Source organism: Hylobates moloch, unplaced genomic scaffold (assembly GCF_009828535.3).
Source record: "Hylobates moloch isolate HMO894 unplaced genomic scaffold, HMol_V3 SCAFFOLD_20, whole genome shotgun sequence".
Taxonomy (NCBI): domain Eukaryota; kingdom Metazoa; phylum Chordata; class Mammalia; order Primates; family Hylobatidae; genus Hylobates; species Hylobates moloch.
This window is the reverse complement of record NW_026652295.1, coordinates 10,368,217-10,384,799: the sequence shown is the minus strand read 5'-3', so window position 1 is coordinate 10,384,799 and position 16,583 is coordinate 10,368,217. Positions and strand designations below refer to the sequence as shown.

General features: G+C 41.5%; 1 protein-coding gene and 1 long non-coding RNA gene across 5 annotated transcripts in view; one reads left to right on the top strand and one right to left on the bottom strand.

The window, feature by feature from the left end:
- LOC116460168 (uncharacterized) overlaps positions 1 to 9,312 on the bottom strand; it is a 33,436-nt gene extending 24,124 nt beyond the window's left edge. For both annotated transcript variants that reach the window (XR_009211391.1, XR_009211390.1), the window contains exons 1-2: positions 9,187 to 9,312; positions 5,939 to 6,029 (exon numbers count right to left, since the gene is read on the bottom strand). This is a non-coding gene — a long non-coding RNA (uncharacterized LOC116460168). The remainder of the gene's footprint in view (positions 1 to 5,938; positions 6,030 to 9,186) is intronic.
- A 337-nt stretch (positions 9,313 to 9,649) lies between these two features.
- The window catches only part of ELOVL2 (ELOVL fatty acid elongase 2), a 62,244-nt gene continuing 55,310 nt past the window's right edge, over positions 9,650 to 16,583 (top strand). Inside the window, exon 1 of one of the 3 annotated variants that reach the window (XM_032141100.2) lies at positions 9,650 to 9,727. In XM_032141100.2, the coding sequence (XP_031996991.1) occupies positions 9,725 to 9,727 (3 nt within the window). In that variant the 5' untranslated portion in view covers positions 9,650 to 9,724. Of the gene's footprint in view, positions 9,728 to 12,625; positions 12,718 to 16,583 lie in introns of those variants that run through there. The other 2 variants (XM_032141099.2, XM_058432624.1) reach the window with 2 other exon arrangements.

The following is a 16,583-nucleotide window of genomic DNA, read 5'->3' as shown; positions in this document are numbered from 1 at the left end:
CATACACTTGTATTTCCACTCCTTCGGCAAACAATGCAGAAGAATTTCCCTTTCACCGTAACTGCAAAATTAACCTACAGATCTCTGAAGGCTGTCTTTAAGCCACTATGACAACCTTAATGAGAATAACATTTTGCTTCAACCCTACTCTTCTACCAATACTGTGAAGCTCTCCTAGAGTCATGGTGGACCCATGTCATATAAGTGACTGACCCTCAATAAGAAGAAATGACCTGAAGAAACTGAATTTCTCTGACAAGTCTACAAAGATTCTTAAAGATAGGATTCTTCAAAACAGCATGGTGTCCTGGAAAGAGTCCAACAGGCCTCAGGTTGAATCCTGGCTGTCCTACTTTCCAACTGCCTAACCATGTGACCCTGTGTACATTACTGAACGTCTCTGAGCCTCGGGTCCCTCACCTCTACAACATAAGGAGATCCCATCTTGGCCAATAGTCCTGGGCTAGTCACAGGACTATTGTGAGGATTAAATGAGCTACTATTGTAAGTTACCTAGCATAATTTTGGGCTTCTATTGGATACCTAGTAGCTACCTGTAAATATCACATTTGAGCTTACAGAATGAAGTTATAAGCCGAGGCTGCCTGCCGTGACTTCTGCACTAATTATAGGATGCCTTTAGTCAAAGCTTGTTCAACCCGCGGCCCATGGGCCGCATGCAGCCCAGGATGGCTTTGAATGTAAACTTTCCTAAAACATTATGGGATTATTTTGTGATTTTTCTTTTTTTAGCTCATCAGCTATCATTAGTGTTAGTATATTTTATGTATGGCCCAAAACCAATGTGGTCCAGGGAAATGAAAAGATTGGACACCCTGCTTTAGTCTCTGTTTCCTAGACATTGAAGAACTTGCTCAGGTTGTAACAATGCACATAATTGAGACCTGTACTCTTGAGTATCACTGAGACTCCTCATCTCTATTTCTTCTACAAGGTTAATCAACCAATTTACTGGAAAGATAAAATGTTAACTACATTGAGACTGTTCTTATTTTGTATCCTCATTTAATACCAATTGGGACAAATATAATACTGCATTAGCTATGTTTAAATAAGACTATATTTTCTAGCTATTTTTGTTAGCCTGATGACTTCTTTTTTTGTTTGTTTTGTTTGAGACGGAATTTCGCTGTTGTCGCTCAGACTGGAGTGCAATGGTGCGATCTCAGCTCACTGCAACCTCTGCCTCCCGGGTTCAAGCGATTCTCGTGCCTCAGCCTCCCAAGTAGCTGGGATTACAGGCACATACCACCACGCCCAGCTAATTTTTTTGTATTTTTAGTAGAGAAGGTGTTTCACCATGTTGGCCAGGCTGGTCTCAAACTCCTGATCTCGAGTGATCCACCTGCCTCAGCCTCCCAAAGTGCTGGGATTACAGGCATGAGCTACTGTGCCCAGCCACCTGATGACTTCTTAATACATTTAAATTCCTTGCTTTAGGGTGAAGTTGACAAAATTTTTGGGTAGATTATTTGTTGGCATACAGGGTTTTCATATTGAAGGCTTTTGTTCTTGATGACAATAGAAAGAAAATGCAGGACCAATCAGTCTAAGGTGAAGCAAAGTCAAGGGAAGAGTCTATTAAATTTTGTGCATCCATGTAAATTTTATCACCAACTACATTCACAATAACATCTTCAATAATTTACAATAATGAAAATAATTTGTGGTAACACAAACTTGTAATCCCGGCTCCTCAGGAGGCTAAGGCAGGAGGATCCCTTGAGCCCAGGAGTTCAGGACCCCATCTGGGCAACATAAGGAGATCCCATCTTGGCCAGGTGTGGTGGCTCACGCCTGTAATCCCAGCACTTTGGGAGGCCGAGGCAGGCAGATCCCTTGAGGTCGGGAGTTTGAGACCAGCCCGGCCAACATGGTGAAACCCTGTCTCTACTAAAATACAAAAATCAGCCAGGCATGGTGGCATGCGCCTGTAATCCTAGTATTTGGGAGGCTGAGGCAGGAGAATCACTTGAACCTGGGAGGCAGAGGTTGCAGTGAGCTGAGATCGTACCACTGCACTCCAGCCTGAGCGACAGAGCAAGACTCCGGCTCAAAAAAAAAAAAAAAGGAGATCCCATCTTTAAAAAAAAAAACCAACTTTACAATAATGTTGTAAAAATCATTTGTTACAGATCAACCTAACTACAGGCCAAAAAATCGTAGACTTCAAAATGATTAATTATGAGTTGCTAGTCTAGTCTCTTATTTACATTACTCTAATTCTAGCAGAAGAGGATGTGTGGCTTCACACTGCCACACCCCCCCACACTCCCACTCACACAATCACACTTACAATGGGGAATGGAAAAGGGGGAGTCCAAGCAGTGTGCCCTCCTTGAGACTAAATGGTTGGATTTTTATCAACATTTTCTCTCCTTCCTCAGTTGAATTCTAGGCTTCAAGTTTGCTGTAGAGTAGGTTTGCAACAAAAATAGGTTGGAGGACTACTGTGTGGGGTTAATCTTGGAGGGGGACACCTGGGAAAGGAACAGCCACTCTGTGGTATGGATTGGGATGGCTATTGCAGGTCATGCCGAGGGACTGCCTTCCTTGTGAAGTACACTATCCCACTTTATGCCTGTGCTACTTGCCATGAATACATTTAAAAAAAATTTTAAAAAGAAGTTAACAAAGACAATTTAAGTAAAATATCATCTATGAAAGACAAAATGGTAAAGTGCAAGAATGCATAAATAAGATCAGTTAAGTGAGCATAACAAAAAGATGAAAGATAAAGTCAAATGGCTACAAGGGTACAAAGTAATGGCCCCCATTAGATTTTTTAAACTAGGATAACTGCAGCTGACCAGTAAACATCACGTAAAAATGTTCTGCCAGGACCTGGATTCCTTAGGACTGAGGTCCTCAAAGGCATAGCAACAGAGCAGGGACCAGTGGCCATGGTGCCAACAAACACATGGATCTCTATCTATAGGATTTGGTCTGCATCCTCACTACAATCCCTGATGAGTCACACTTTCCAGACACACTGGCTACCTTCCTGTTCCTCAAAGAAGCCTGATTTTTCTGTCTCAAAGTGTGATTTTTCCATTTGCTATCTTCTCCTCCTGGAAGGATTTCCCCTAAATCTTCTCATGGCTTCATGGCTGGCTTGTTTTCATCATTGGTATCTCAATTTAGATATCATGTGCTTAGAGGGGCCTTTCCTGACCATCCTATTTAGAGTGTTCTCCCCAAGGAAAGGACACCTACTTCAATAAATGGTGCAGGAGAAACTGGATAACCATATGTCGGAGAATGAAACTGGACTCCTACCTCTCACCATGTACAAAAATTAACTCAGGATGGATTAAAGACCTAAGTGTAAGACCTGAAACTACAAAAATCTTAGAAGAAAACCTGGGAAAAAACTCTTTTAAAAGACATTGGCCTAGGCAAAGAATTTATGACTAAGTCCCCAAAGCAAACACAACAAAAACAAAAAATAAACAAATGGGACTTAATTAAACTAAAAGGCTTCTGCACTGCAAAAGAAATAACCAACAGATTAAACAGACAACCTACAAAATAGAAAAAAAATCTGCAAACTATGCATCTGACAAAGGGCAAATATATAGAATCTACAAGGAACTCAAACAGCTCAAGAAGAAAAAAACAAATAATCCCATTTTAAAATGGACAGAAAATATGAACAGACTTTTTTCTTTTTTTTGAGACAGAGTCTCGCACTGTCACCCAAGCTGGAGTGCAATGGTGCGATCTTAGCTCACTGCAACCTCTGCCTTCCAGGTTCACGCGATTTTCTTGCCTCAGCCTCCCAAGTAGCTGGGATTACAGGCGCACACCACCACAACCTGGCTAATTTTTTGTATTTTTAGTAGAGATAGGGTTTCACTATGTTGGCCAGACTGGTCTCAAACTCCTGACCTCGTGATCCGCCCGCCCCAGCCTCCCAAAGCGCTGGGATCACAGGCATAAGCCACCACGCCCAGCCAACATTTTTCAAAAGAAGACATACGAGTGGCCACCAAACATGAAAAAATGCCCAATATCACTAATCATCAGAGAAATGCATTTTAAAATCACAGTGAGACATCATCTTATACCAGTCAGAATGGCCATTATTAAAAAGTCAAGAAACAGCAGATTGGCACAGATGTAGAGAAAAGGAAATGCTTATACATTGTTGGCAGGAATGTAAATTAGTACAGCCTTTATGGAAAACAGTATGGAGATTTCTCAAAGAACTAAAAATAGAACTACTATTTGATCCCTCAATCACTCTACTGGGTATATGCCCAAAGGGAAAGAAATAATTATATCAAAAAGATACCTGCACTTGTATGTTCATCACAGCACTATTCATAATAGCAAAGATATGGGATCAACCTAAGTGTTCATCAGTGGAGGACTAGATTAAGAAAATGTGTACACATACACACACATACATACACACACCCTGGAATACCAGTCAGTCATAGATAATGAAATCATGTGATCTGCAGCAACGTGGATGACACTGGAGACTTTAACAAGTCAGAGGGTGGGAGGGTAGGAGGGGTAGAAGGGTTGAAAAATTACCTATCGGGTAGTATACTCACTATTTAGTGATGGGTACACTAAAAGCCCAGACTTCACCAATATGCAATATATGCATATAAGAAATCACACACCAAAATCTGTCGGGGTTAGGGGGTGATGGGAGGGAGAACATTAGAACAAATGCCTAATGCATGCAGGGCTTAAAACCTAGGTGATGGGTTGAAGGGGCAGCAAACCACCAAGGCACACGTATGCCTATTAACAAACCTGCACATTCTGCACATGTATCCCAGAACTTAAAGTAAAATAAAAAAATAATAACAATAATTAAAAAAGAAATCTGCATGTGTATGCATTAAATATATAAAAATTAAAATACATACAAAACTTAAAAAGCAAAAACTTAGAAAAATAAAGTGCTACCCCCAAGTCACTCTATTATCATACTGTTTCTTCATGATACTTCTCTATCTAGACTTCTTTATTGTCTTCTTCCTCTCGTTGAAATATGAGCTTCATAAAACAAGGGAAGTTATCTATATTGTTCCAGGCCATATTAATATCATCCAAGTTCTACAGAAATTGGCACTTTTTTTTTTGTAAAGGGCCAAATAATAGATATCTGGGGACTTGCAGACCATACAGCTGTGTCACAACTCTGCTGTCCTAACATGACAGCACCCACAGACAATACGTAAATATATGGGCATGGTGGTATTCTAATACAAACTTTATTTACAAAAGCAGGCAACTGGCTGGATTTGTCCTGCAGCTGTAGTTTGCCAACCTCTGCTCTAGAATGTTATACTAGAATATAGTACTCAGCATAATATTTTCAAATGAATTAACATAAACTTTATTTTAAACCTGGATTGATACAAGCTCATGATTGTCTCCTTGTTACTACATCCAATCAAATGACCAATATATACATATATTGCTTTGTCATAAATCCTTAGTCCTAACATATCAAGGGAAAGCTGCACTAAATTTGATGGAGGGAACTCAGATTTTTTCAATGTGCCTTCACTTGGGCTTACTCTTTACTCTTTATCTCATTATTTTTCATTTCTAAACTCATATAGGTGCAGAGCTTTCTTTACACAAAGCAGAAGACATGGTCAAGGAAAGGACGTGATTTCCAGAGTCTGTTTCTACTACTACGCTGAAAGTACAAATACTTTGAAGAAATGTAGAAAATTGATTTAAAGTCATAATACATTGTAAGTGAGTATTTTTCTCAAGATAAAACACAAAGATGCTAGGTATATCAAAAGAAGGGATTCTTCAGAAGAGAACCACACTAAAAGGAGATTAAACTCCCCCCAAAACAAAGCTTGCCTACTTCATAATTTTGATGAGGGCTGGCAGAATAGCACTGCAGAGGCAGTAGGACAGTGAGAATACTCACCCAGGATTCAGGAGATCCAGGCTTTAGCACTGTCATCTATTAATTGGTCTTCTCTAACTCCTCTGAGACACACTTTCTGAACATATAAAATCTAAGATATGTGACAGAGGGAGAGAAAGAGTATCAGTCAGATCTCTATTTTTAGGTTTAAGATTCTTAGATTATGCTAATCATCACTTTATATAGCACCACATCCACGTTAAGTACCTAACACACAATTAGTCTATGTTATTGTACACATGCTCAATATGGGCTTGCCGTACAGCTAAGAAACAGATTCCAGCTTTTCTGTAATCCATACAAGAGAACAACAAAAGTAAATATTATAAAATCGTGTAAGTGATGGCATGTTAAATTTTTCATTGATAAATAAGTGGGAGTTCATGTTATACCCAGTTAAGACCCTTTCCCAGTTATATCTGGTTAAGATACGTTTCCAGTCCTGTATTTATACAGGTAGAACCACTTCCTTTTTTAAAAAAAAATTTATTTATTTATTTATTTATTTATTTATTTATTTATTTTTGAGACAGAGTCTTGCCCTGTCGCCCAGGCTGGAGCGCAATGGCGCTATCTTGGCTCACTGCAAGCTCCGCCTCCTGGGTTCAAACAATTCTCTTGCCTCAGCCTCCCAAGTAGCTGGGATTACAGGTGCCCACCACCACGCCCAGCTAATTTTTGTATTTTTAGTAGAGATGGGGTTTCACCATGTTGGCCAGGCTGGTCTCAAACTCCTGACATTCTGATCCACCTGCCTCGGCCTCCCAAAGTGCTGGGATTACAGGCGTGACCCACCGTGCCTGGCCACCACTTCCTTTTTCTATTTAATAAAATATTGGTGGAGAAAAAGACCCTCTGGCATTTGCTGTCTCATTTGTTCCTTTGTTGTGGTGATAGGGAAAGTCATAAAATAATATTTTAAGAAACAGATAAGATATAGATGACTTTTTAGATCTCCTTCTGGCCTTATGGGTTGATGTGTGTTTTTAGAGAATAAAGGTAAAATAATGATTATCAGGCTAAATGGTAATGTGGAAGTATACGATAATTCAAAGTTTAAGAATTCCTTCCCCATGTTTACCTGGTGTGCTTTGCAAGGTTTTGATGACATCAGTGATACAACTTTTGCAAGCAACAGCAGCAGGGTTCTTGGAGGTCCATTGTCACTTAAAAATTTTTTTTCCCTTCATGTTGTTAGAAAAATATACTAAAGCTTTCCCTGAATGGATAATGGAATTTAGTTTCTCAAAATATCGTCCATGGACTGCCTGGCTGCACCAGGATCATTTGTGGTGCTTGTTCAAAATTCATATTCCTTGGAAATGGAGGTTTCACCACTTCAAGACCCATAGAGACTCCATTATACTTTATGCAGTGTCAGAGATGCCTCTAGAATGAAGTAGATACTTCCGCAATGTGAAACTGATAGCAAATATTAAACCCAAAGCAAAACCAAAAAAAATTCATATTCTTGGTCTGTACCTAAGGTCATCTTGATGGATCTCAAGTATTCCTGTATTGTATTAAACCCTCTGGTGCTACTTATACACAATAATATCTAAAAAATCACTATCTAGATTAAGAATTCACATTCTACTGCATCAGATTAGTGATACAGTGAAATTCAGGTCCAGAGTTTTTATCATTCAATATCCAAAAGACGTGGAAGCTACTTTTATAGCTTTCAAATATAACACGTATAAAATAGAAGAAAGAACACATGTAAAACAGAAAGAAGAAAATCATTCCAAGGAAAAACAATATTCGGGGACTATTTATGTGAATTTACTTCAAGTCTCTCAATATTATAATATAGATCATCACAGGTTCTAAAAACTCCTAACAGCAGGGACTGTGTTTTTCTTCATCACTGTAACCCTAGCTGTTACCAAAATGCCTAGCACATAGTAGGCACTGAAATCTTTTCTGAGTGAACAAAGTAAGTGAAGCTGAAATGAAATTGTATCTTTGATTTGGGCCACGCTTTTTATAAAAATATGCCAGCATTAAATAGAATATCACTTTCTGATTCTCAAATGCATCAAATTGATAACAAATCAATAACTAGTACTTTTATACCAGATATTTATCTAGAGTTTTACCCATATTAATTTAACCCTAACAGCTACATTTAATGTTAAATGCTATTTTATCCCAAATTCGTAAATCAGGAAACTGGAGCACAGACAGTTTAGGCAACCAACCCAATACCACACACCCAGTATGTGGCAGAGCTGACTCCTGAGATTTTTTATCAGACTAGGTTAACCTGTTTATGGTCATCAAATCATATGCCTTTTATAAACAAATATATGCCTAATATTTACCACTTCAGATACGGAAATTCTATATTAGGAAGAAAAACTCTCTATTAGGAAACTATATATTAGGTGATTGTATGACAGTTAAGATTTAGCCTAAGAGGTACCTACGGTTACTCACTCTGCTACTGCACAAAACTCCGCAAGCGCTCCCGCACCACCCCAGGTGTGGGATGCTAAGTGTATGGTGCAGGTACCTCCGTGCACAGCCACACGGGCTGCTCTCAACCCCAGTAAACATGTTTACCACATAAGCCTCACAAGTTCACTTTTTTTTTTTTTTTTTTTTGAGACAGAGTCTCATTCTGTCGCCCAGGCTGGAGTGCAGTGGCGTGATCTCGGCTCACTGCAGCCTCGACCTCCTGGGCTCAAGCCATCCTCCACCTCAGCCTCCCGAGTGGCTGAGATCACAGGCGCGGTCCACCACACCCAGCTAATTTTTGTATTTTTTATTTAAGAGGCGGGGTTTCGCCATGTTACCCAGGCTGGTCCCGAACTCCTGACCTCCAGTGATCCGCCTGCCTCAGCCTCCCAAAGTGCTGGGATTACAGGAGGGAGTCATCACGCCCGCCAACTTCCCATGCTTAAGGGTGAAATGGAAGAAAGTTCGTGTAATACTCAGGCAAGTCCAATTTTTCCGACGTCTTTCACTTGCGCCACACACAAAGTAACTAGAAGCGCAGGCTCTAGGAGTCCACCGTTGTGTTCACAGTGAAGAGGGTGCGCTCACCGTTGGTGGTGTCCGCTGGAAGCCCCGCGTCAGGCTGGGAGGGGGACAGAGCCTCCTGCTCAGGGCCGTTATCCGAACTGATCCGCTTCCCACCGCACCCCCGAAAAATCCACCCCACCCCCTAAACCTAAGAAACCCAGACTCCGCAAACCTGCACGAACAGAGCCATTTCCCCCTAACGTGTGCTTCAAACCCACCGAAGCCCAACTGGAAGCAAGATCAGCGTGCCCGCCCTGCGCTCTACTGCTTCTCCCCGCGGCAGCGGCCGCCGATCTGGGCAGCGGGTGGGTACTCATAGGGCTCGGCGAACGTTGAGCCGCCGCACAAAACCGGCGCCGGCTGGACCTGCAAATCGCCGCCCGGCCGGCAGGGGACGCCGCGGACGCGAGGGCGAGGTCGGTCGCCCAGGAGGGGGCGCGCGAGGCCGCAGGGGAGGGGGGCACCGCCTCGCTTGCCCTACGCCCCTCCCCCGTGCGCCCTCCAGGCGCGGCGGCCGGCGAGGCCCCTGTGGGAGAGGGGGCGGGGACGAAACGGCCCCGAGGCTCGGAGCGCAGCGCGGCGGCGGCGCGAGCCCGAGGGGGCGGGGAGGCGCGGGCGGGCGTGCGCGCGCCGGGCGTGGGTGTGGGTGTGGGTAACCGGCGCGGGCGCCTAGATAGCGCCGGGCAGAGGGACCCGGCTACCCTGGACAGCGCATCGCCGCCCGCCCGGGTCGCCGCGCCGCAGCCGCTGCGGATCATGGTGAGTGGGGCCGCGCGCCGCCACCGCCACCGCCGCGCTTTCTTTCTCTCCTGGACCCACGCACCGGGCGGGAAGGGGCCGAGCGGGCGGTGGCGCGGGCGCTGCGGGTTCGCCGCTGGAACCCGCTATCCTCGGAGGGGCCGGGTCCGTGCGGGCCTGGGGAGCGGGCGCTGAGCGTTGGGGCCGGGGGCGCGCGGGTCGGCCGGAGGCCCGCAGGTCTCGGGAACTTTGTCTCGGTCCCCGCTCCCCCGTCCCGCCCCGGCACCTCGAGGCGCACGCTCGCGCCCAGTCCCCTGTTGCATGCACGGGGTCGGGCGCCCCGGATGCCCGAGGAAGCCGCCCCTCCTTCGCGGCGGCCATTCCCGCGCGCAGCCCACCGTCCGGCCCCCCGAACCTGCTCTCGCCACCGCCCGCCGGCGCCTGGAGCGGAGAACGGCGTTTCCCGCGCGCGGCACACACCCTGCCTTGGGAGTTCTGGGGTTCGGGCCCTAACGGTCAAGCTCCTGCCCCTCTCCTCCCTTCACCGCGCCTGCACCCCGGGGGCATGTCTGTGCGCTCGTCGGTGCCTCCTGGGTTTGCAGATTGGCTTGGGAAGGGGCTGGGTTTCTATCAGTGTCTGGGTCAGAGGGGCTTCTGGTGTGTTCTTTCCGACAACTCCTCTCTCTGCCCGGTTTCCCAGGCCAGTTCTCCACTCTGGATTAGTAACGCTTGTTTCTCCTCGGCAGTAAGCTCTGTGTGTGTGTGTGTGTGTGTGTGTGTGTGTGTGTGTTCACCCATGTCCGATGAACTGCCCGACAGTTTTAGCAGCAGAGCCTGGTTCTTTGGTTACAAAGGGAGAACATCTGTTGTGCCATCCTTAAAGGACTGGTCTTTAGGCAAAATGTGAAATCCGCGTTTGTCTTCAGTGGTCCATGTTCAGTCTTTGCCTCTCCCCCTTCCCGTAGGGTTTTCTCTCCACTTCAGGGCTTGTTAAAATCAGCTCACTTCCTTTCCCTTCCCTGCTCCATCTGATTTTGCTCTGGCTACCCTTTTAGGCACGTATCTTCTGCCTGATCATGTGTGACCACTTAATCTTAAAATTCCAACCTTTCCTACCCGGCTCACCACAGTGTATATTCCCCTTGCCTGCTTCATTTGTCTTCTCTTGAGCATGTATTAGTTAGCGTACTGCATATTTTGTTTCTTTAGCTCGTTTCTTGAACGTCTCCTCTACCAGAATATAGGTTTCAGGAAGACAGAGATTTTTGTCGTTTCGTTCATTGCTTGCTATATTTCTAGTACCTACAGCTGTGTCTGGCGCACAGCAGGTACTTGATAACTCTTTTGAATTAACCCAATAAAGCAAGCTGCTTTATGCTAATACACACGTGGGGAGTAACTGCAAAGATTATGCAGCTGACATTTGTAATGATGAGAGTCTCAAGTAAAGTTTGGGAGGAGGGAGATAATCCCGACAGGAGGGACCCGATTTTGGCAGCCTTCAATGACGAGTCTAGGCGGCTATCTCTTACGCCTGGTCTGTCGCTTCATGCTCTTTGCACCTTGGCATCAGAGTGGACAAAGCATTTTTAGGGCCAACTGGCTCTCTCCTTTGGGCTGTGAAGCTTTGTCCTAAAGTATAGGTAGGAATTGTAGTGAGTAAGGGAATAAGTCCAAGGAAATCTCTTTAGCTGAATAGAAAAGTCATGGGAATGTTAACCTAAAAGAGCTAAGATCAAGGGCAAGCTGTTGAAAGCTTTATCCTGCCCAGGTGTGATGCTTCCTATTTAGATAAGTATTTCTCAGAAACTTTGGATCTTCAGAGGAGTTTTTTTTTAATATCCAAATCCAAATTGCATTACTTTTTTTTCCTTTCTTTTTTTGTGGCAGGGTCTCACTCTGTCACCCAGGCTGGCATGCAGTGGTGCAATCTTGGCTCACTGCAACCTCCACCTCCTGGGCTCAAGTGATTCTCGTTCCTTCGCCTCCTGAGTAGCTGGGATTACAGGCGCACGTCACCACACCAGGCCAATCTGTGTATTTTTGGTAGAGACAGAGTTTCACCATGTTGTCCAGGTTGGTCTCTTAACTCCTGACCTTAAGTGATCAACACCCACCTCAGCTTCCCAAAGTGCTGGAATTACAAGGCATGAGCCACCGTGCCCGGCTGAAATCGTATTACTTTAAAAAAAAAATGGGCAGGGAGTAGGAAAGTTAGGGGGTTGAATTTATAAATAACTTAGTGGGTCAGTTCAGAGAGACACCCTTTTGAATACATGTCCAATATGAACTGTCTTGTAAGATATCTCTGCTAGTTAGTCTTATTATTCCAAAATAAATAATTTTCTTTCAAATTTCCTTTTGTTTTTCTATTTCTATAATGTGGATTTATGGCAGTGGTTTTTTAAAAATTAGTCTGGAGAAATGTATTAATTGGAAACAAATTAATAAAATTTACATGAGTAAGTTTTTGAAAATTATGTAATTATAGCCATGACTATGTAAGTTCAGCAGTTCTATGGTTACCATCTTTCCCAGGTAGGTAGTAGAAATTAAAGGTAAAAAGGAAAGAAATATAAGTTTGTCTTTGAAATCAAAACCAGTGAACCAACCAAAGATAAATAAAAGATACCTTATTGACTTCAGTTTATATTTGTAGGATATTTTACTGTTAGGATTCCTAGGATTCCAAAGTATCCAGCCTTTTTCTCTTTTGATTCTTTGAACGTATAGCATTTTCAAGGAGTACAAAATCCATTTTTAAGTATCCAGTTGGGTAAGCCTAATTTTTGGTTCTTCAACAAAGGTTCCATTTAATCTAGTTTCCTTCAAAACGTTTTAGTCAGTTTGGGAGGTTCAGGTGCTTTCGGGTTCCGAAAGAAGAATGTTGAAAATGTGTCAAGTAGATACTATGTATCTAGTTATGTTCAGAAAACAGGGCCCTGCTATTCAGGGTTAGGTGGATGATCGTCTGGGTTGGACAGTTGGATACCGACCATCTAACTTGACAGGTTTGCATTTCTGGGAGTAGACATTGATAAGGGAAAAGAAGTTGCACCAGAAACTTCTTTAATGGCCCAACGTGGTGAAAATACGTCAGCATCAGTAGATCATCGTAACTCTAAAGTTACAGATTCACACATTTGTAGCTTTCTTCTTAATTGAATTGGGACATAACTGACTTTGACAATGAACCATTCTAATAAATAGTTAAATATAACATTTTAATTCTAACCACTTAATAATTGGAGAGCATAACTTGTTCTGAAATGTAGGTGACAGTTTAGAACCTGAGATCTGAGGTCATTCGTGGGCTTGAATCCTGACACCAGCATCTAACTGTGTGACCTTGGGCTTCAGTATTTTATCCTATAAAAGATGATAATATTTCATAAGGTTTTCGGGAGGAACAAATATGATGGTGCCGTTTATGTGTCTAGCATGGTGCTTGGAGTGCTTAGTAAATATTAACTATTATAATGATGTGTGTTCTTTTTTCTCCCATATCTATGTTTAGTTGAGAAACTTCAGAATGATATCTCTGTCCCTTTTGTGGTCTTAATATATAACTAATATTGTTGTCCAATAGAAATGTAACATAAACTGCATATATAATTTTCAATTTTCTACTAATCACATTTAAAAAGTACACAGACAAGTGAAATTACTTTTAATAATGTTATTTAACCCAGTCCATGCAAATATTTCAACATGTAATCAATGCAGAAAAAGATTTTTACATTGTTTTTTTTCTTTCATAGAAAATCTTAAAAATCTAGTGTGTATTTTATGCTTAGAGCACATCTCAGTTCAGGCTAGCCATATTTCAGTTGCTCAGTGGTCACCTGTGGTTAGAGGCTACCGTATTGGACAAAGAGCTCTAGATTATACACAACTTCTAAGTTTACCTCTTAAAGCTCTTACACCCTTTCCACTAGTGAGAACCTCACTGGCACCTTAAACCCAGCATTACAAAAAGAAAGCTACTCATCTTTCAAACTCTCTTCTCTGTTCCCTTTTGCTGTTAGTAATTCCACCAGCTCTTCGGTCTACTGTGTCTGAAATCTGATTCTTATTCTCTTTTTTATTTTATATTGTTTGTTGTCTAATATTCTCATATTTTTACTTGAAAATATTTCAAAATCTCTTTCCTCCACCCCTTGAGCCCCCTCTCCACCATTTTTGCCTTCTCTACAGATCTCCTCTTTTGTAGACTCTTTGTTTTAACTTTTTTACTTCCTGTCTCTTGGAAATTGTATATCTCTCGCTGAACCACTGGGCTCCACATTCTCTCCATTCCTTCCTCAGCCCTTTTTCATGTTGTCAGAAATGGTTTCTATTTTATAGGTTATTCCTACCCTTAATACCTTTCCTTTGTCAAATATCCAGAGAAGTATATTTTCACAGATAGTCTGATAGTAAAATGATCCATTCAAGAAAAGAAGCACAGATAAAGGAGAAAAATAAGCTAGGGGAAGGGAAGATGAAATCATTCTTTGAGTTTTATTTTCCTTTCAGGAAATAATCGGAGGGAGTAGATTCTAGTAGTCTGTAGTACAGTAGAGAAATTATATGACAATTTATTTTATGTTTCAAAATAGCTGAGAATTGTAGTATTTCTAACATAAGAAAAGATAAATGTTTGAAGTGATAGATATTCCAGTTACCCTAACTTGATCATTACATTGTATACATGTACCAAAACATCACACGTACCCTGGGAATATGTACAACTATGATGCATAAATTAAAAAATACTAACAAATATGGAACTGATTAATAATCACAATCACCACCACCACCACAATAGCAATGAAACTTGATGTTTATGCAGTGCTTTGTAAGAAACAGGGCACCTTCCTCTCTGCCTGGTGAACAGAGAGAGAAAACAAAAGGAAGGCACTGGACCAAGAGTCAAGAAACCTGGGTTCTGGCCCTAGCTTTATTGTTTACTAGCTCCATTCCCTTGCTTAAGTTGCTTTCAGACACTGTTTACTCGCCTGCTAAATGGTGTATTACCTCTGTCACAAGATTGTTTTGTTAAAATCAAATGGGGCCTCAGCATCTTTACATTGGCTGCCCTTTGGCTGTGTACATCTTTCCCCCAGAGAGCTTTATGTCTGTCTGCTTAATATTTTCATGATTAGACCTACCCTAACCACTCTGCTAAAACTGGAACCTGCCTTACCATATATCACACACCATATTCACACACACAGTTGGATATATACCACACCTGATCCTCTTACACTGCTTTATTTTTTTTCCACAGCACTTAAACCTAGCAGTTTGCTAATTTACATAGCATTGGAACCATTTAATCATTAATCTCTCGATAAATTTAAAACTATTTAATTATCACAATTCAGTTTGGGCATGTTTCAGTAATATAGCTGCTTCATCAATACACATCTGCCTGTGTAACCTTTTAGTAAATGATGATATGTATTCCTACAGCATATTTATACTTCATAGTCATATTTGTGAAAAGGGCCAGGTTATGTCATTTTTAAATAATTAAATCCATATTTCATCATAGGTTTTTAATGAAATTAAAATGCATATGTATTTCTATAATTATATTTTATAATTTATAGATTATGTTCTTATTTTTATATAAATCTATATAGCATTAAGTTCTTGATGAAATTAAAAATGATTATCTTAAAATATAAACAAAGCTATGATATATGGATTTGCTGAGTAATTTTATTTTTATTTTTATTTATTTATTTTTGAGCTGGAGTCTTGCCCCGTCGCCAGGCTGGAGTGCAGTAGCGCAATCTTGGCTCACTGCAACCTCTGCCTCCAGGGTTCAAGCAATTCTCCTGCCTCAGCCTCCTGAGTAGCTGGGACTACAGGTGTGCACCATGCCGAATAATTATTTTTACTTTACATATATGTGTGGCCTTTAGTTAGCATAACTTAAATATGCTTCAAGTACTGTATAATACTATTTTACATTTATTAATCAGTTGAATGTTTTTCAATGCATTTTAGTCCACATTAACTCTTTCTGAAGCCTCACAAAAAAACTTTTGTGAGAGGCAAGTCCTGTGGCAATATACCTACTTTACAGTTTCAAAGAAAATAAATGATTTGCCCAAGGTCACATACTAGAGGTAGCAAAACCAGCTCTAAATCTTCTCATTCCAAAGTAACCACCTCTTCTGCTATTGTGTATAGCCTTAGCCTTTGAGAAAGGCAGTAGTACTTTTCCCCATTATTATAGATGAAAATGGAAAAATCAGAGTGACTTCCCCATATAGTTTCTTTCCCATAAATTACAGGGATGGATAGATAGATAGATATGGATATATACATATATTGCATATATACACTTATATTAAATATATAAAGTCTTAAGTTTCATTTCATATATACAGAAAATGGAACATGCAAAGGAAAGTATTATTTGAAATGGAGGTGATTGTGAACAACATCCATATGTACTTATGAAAACTTAATCCACTGACTAACATAATTTAAGGGGAACAAAGCTTTCTTTTGGATAAAATGGTACACAGACATGGAAAAACATTGAGTGGGCCGAGTGACTTGAGGGCTCACTGCCTATAACTGAGCAGTACTGAGCATGTGGCTGGTACAGTGCTCCCTTATAGTAGTAATTTTCAAGAGAAGTAAGGCCATTACTTTTTTTTTTTATTTTTTTTTAGTAAAACGAGTGTAGTATTCAAACATTAATCAGAACAGCAGTAGCTTTACACAAAAATTTTGATATCATATATGAGTATTTACTATTTGGTTTTATTTCCAATACTTTAAAGATTTAAATCTGTTGAATTTTCCACGTGACTAAGCAGAATTTGGTTAATGAGATCTTGGAGTTTAATAGACATTATGACAATGGGGAGGA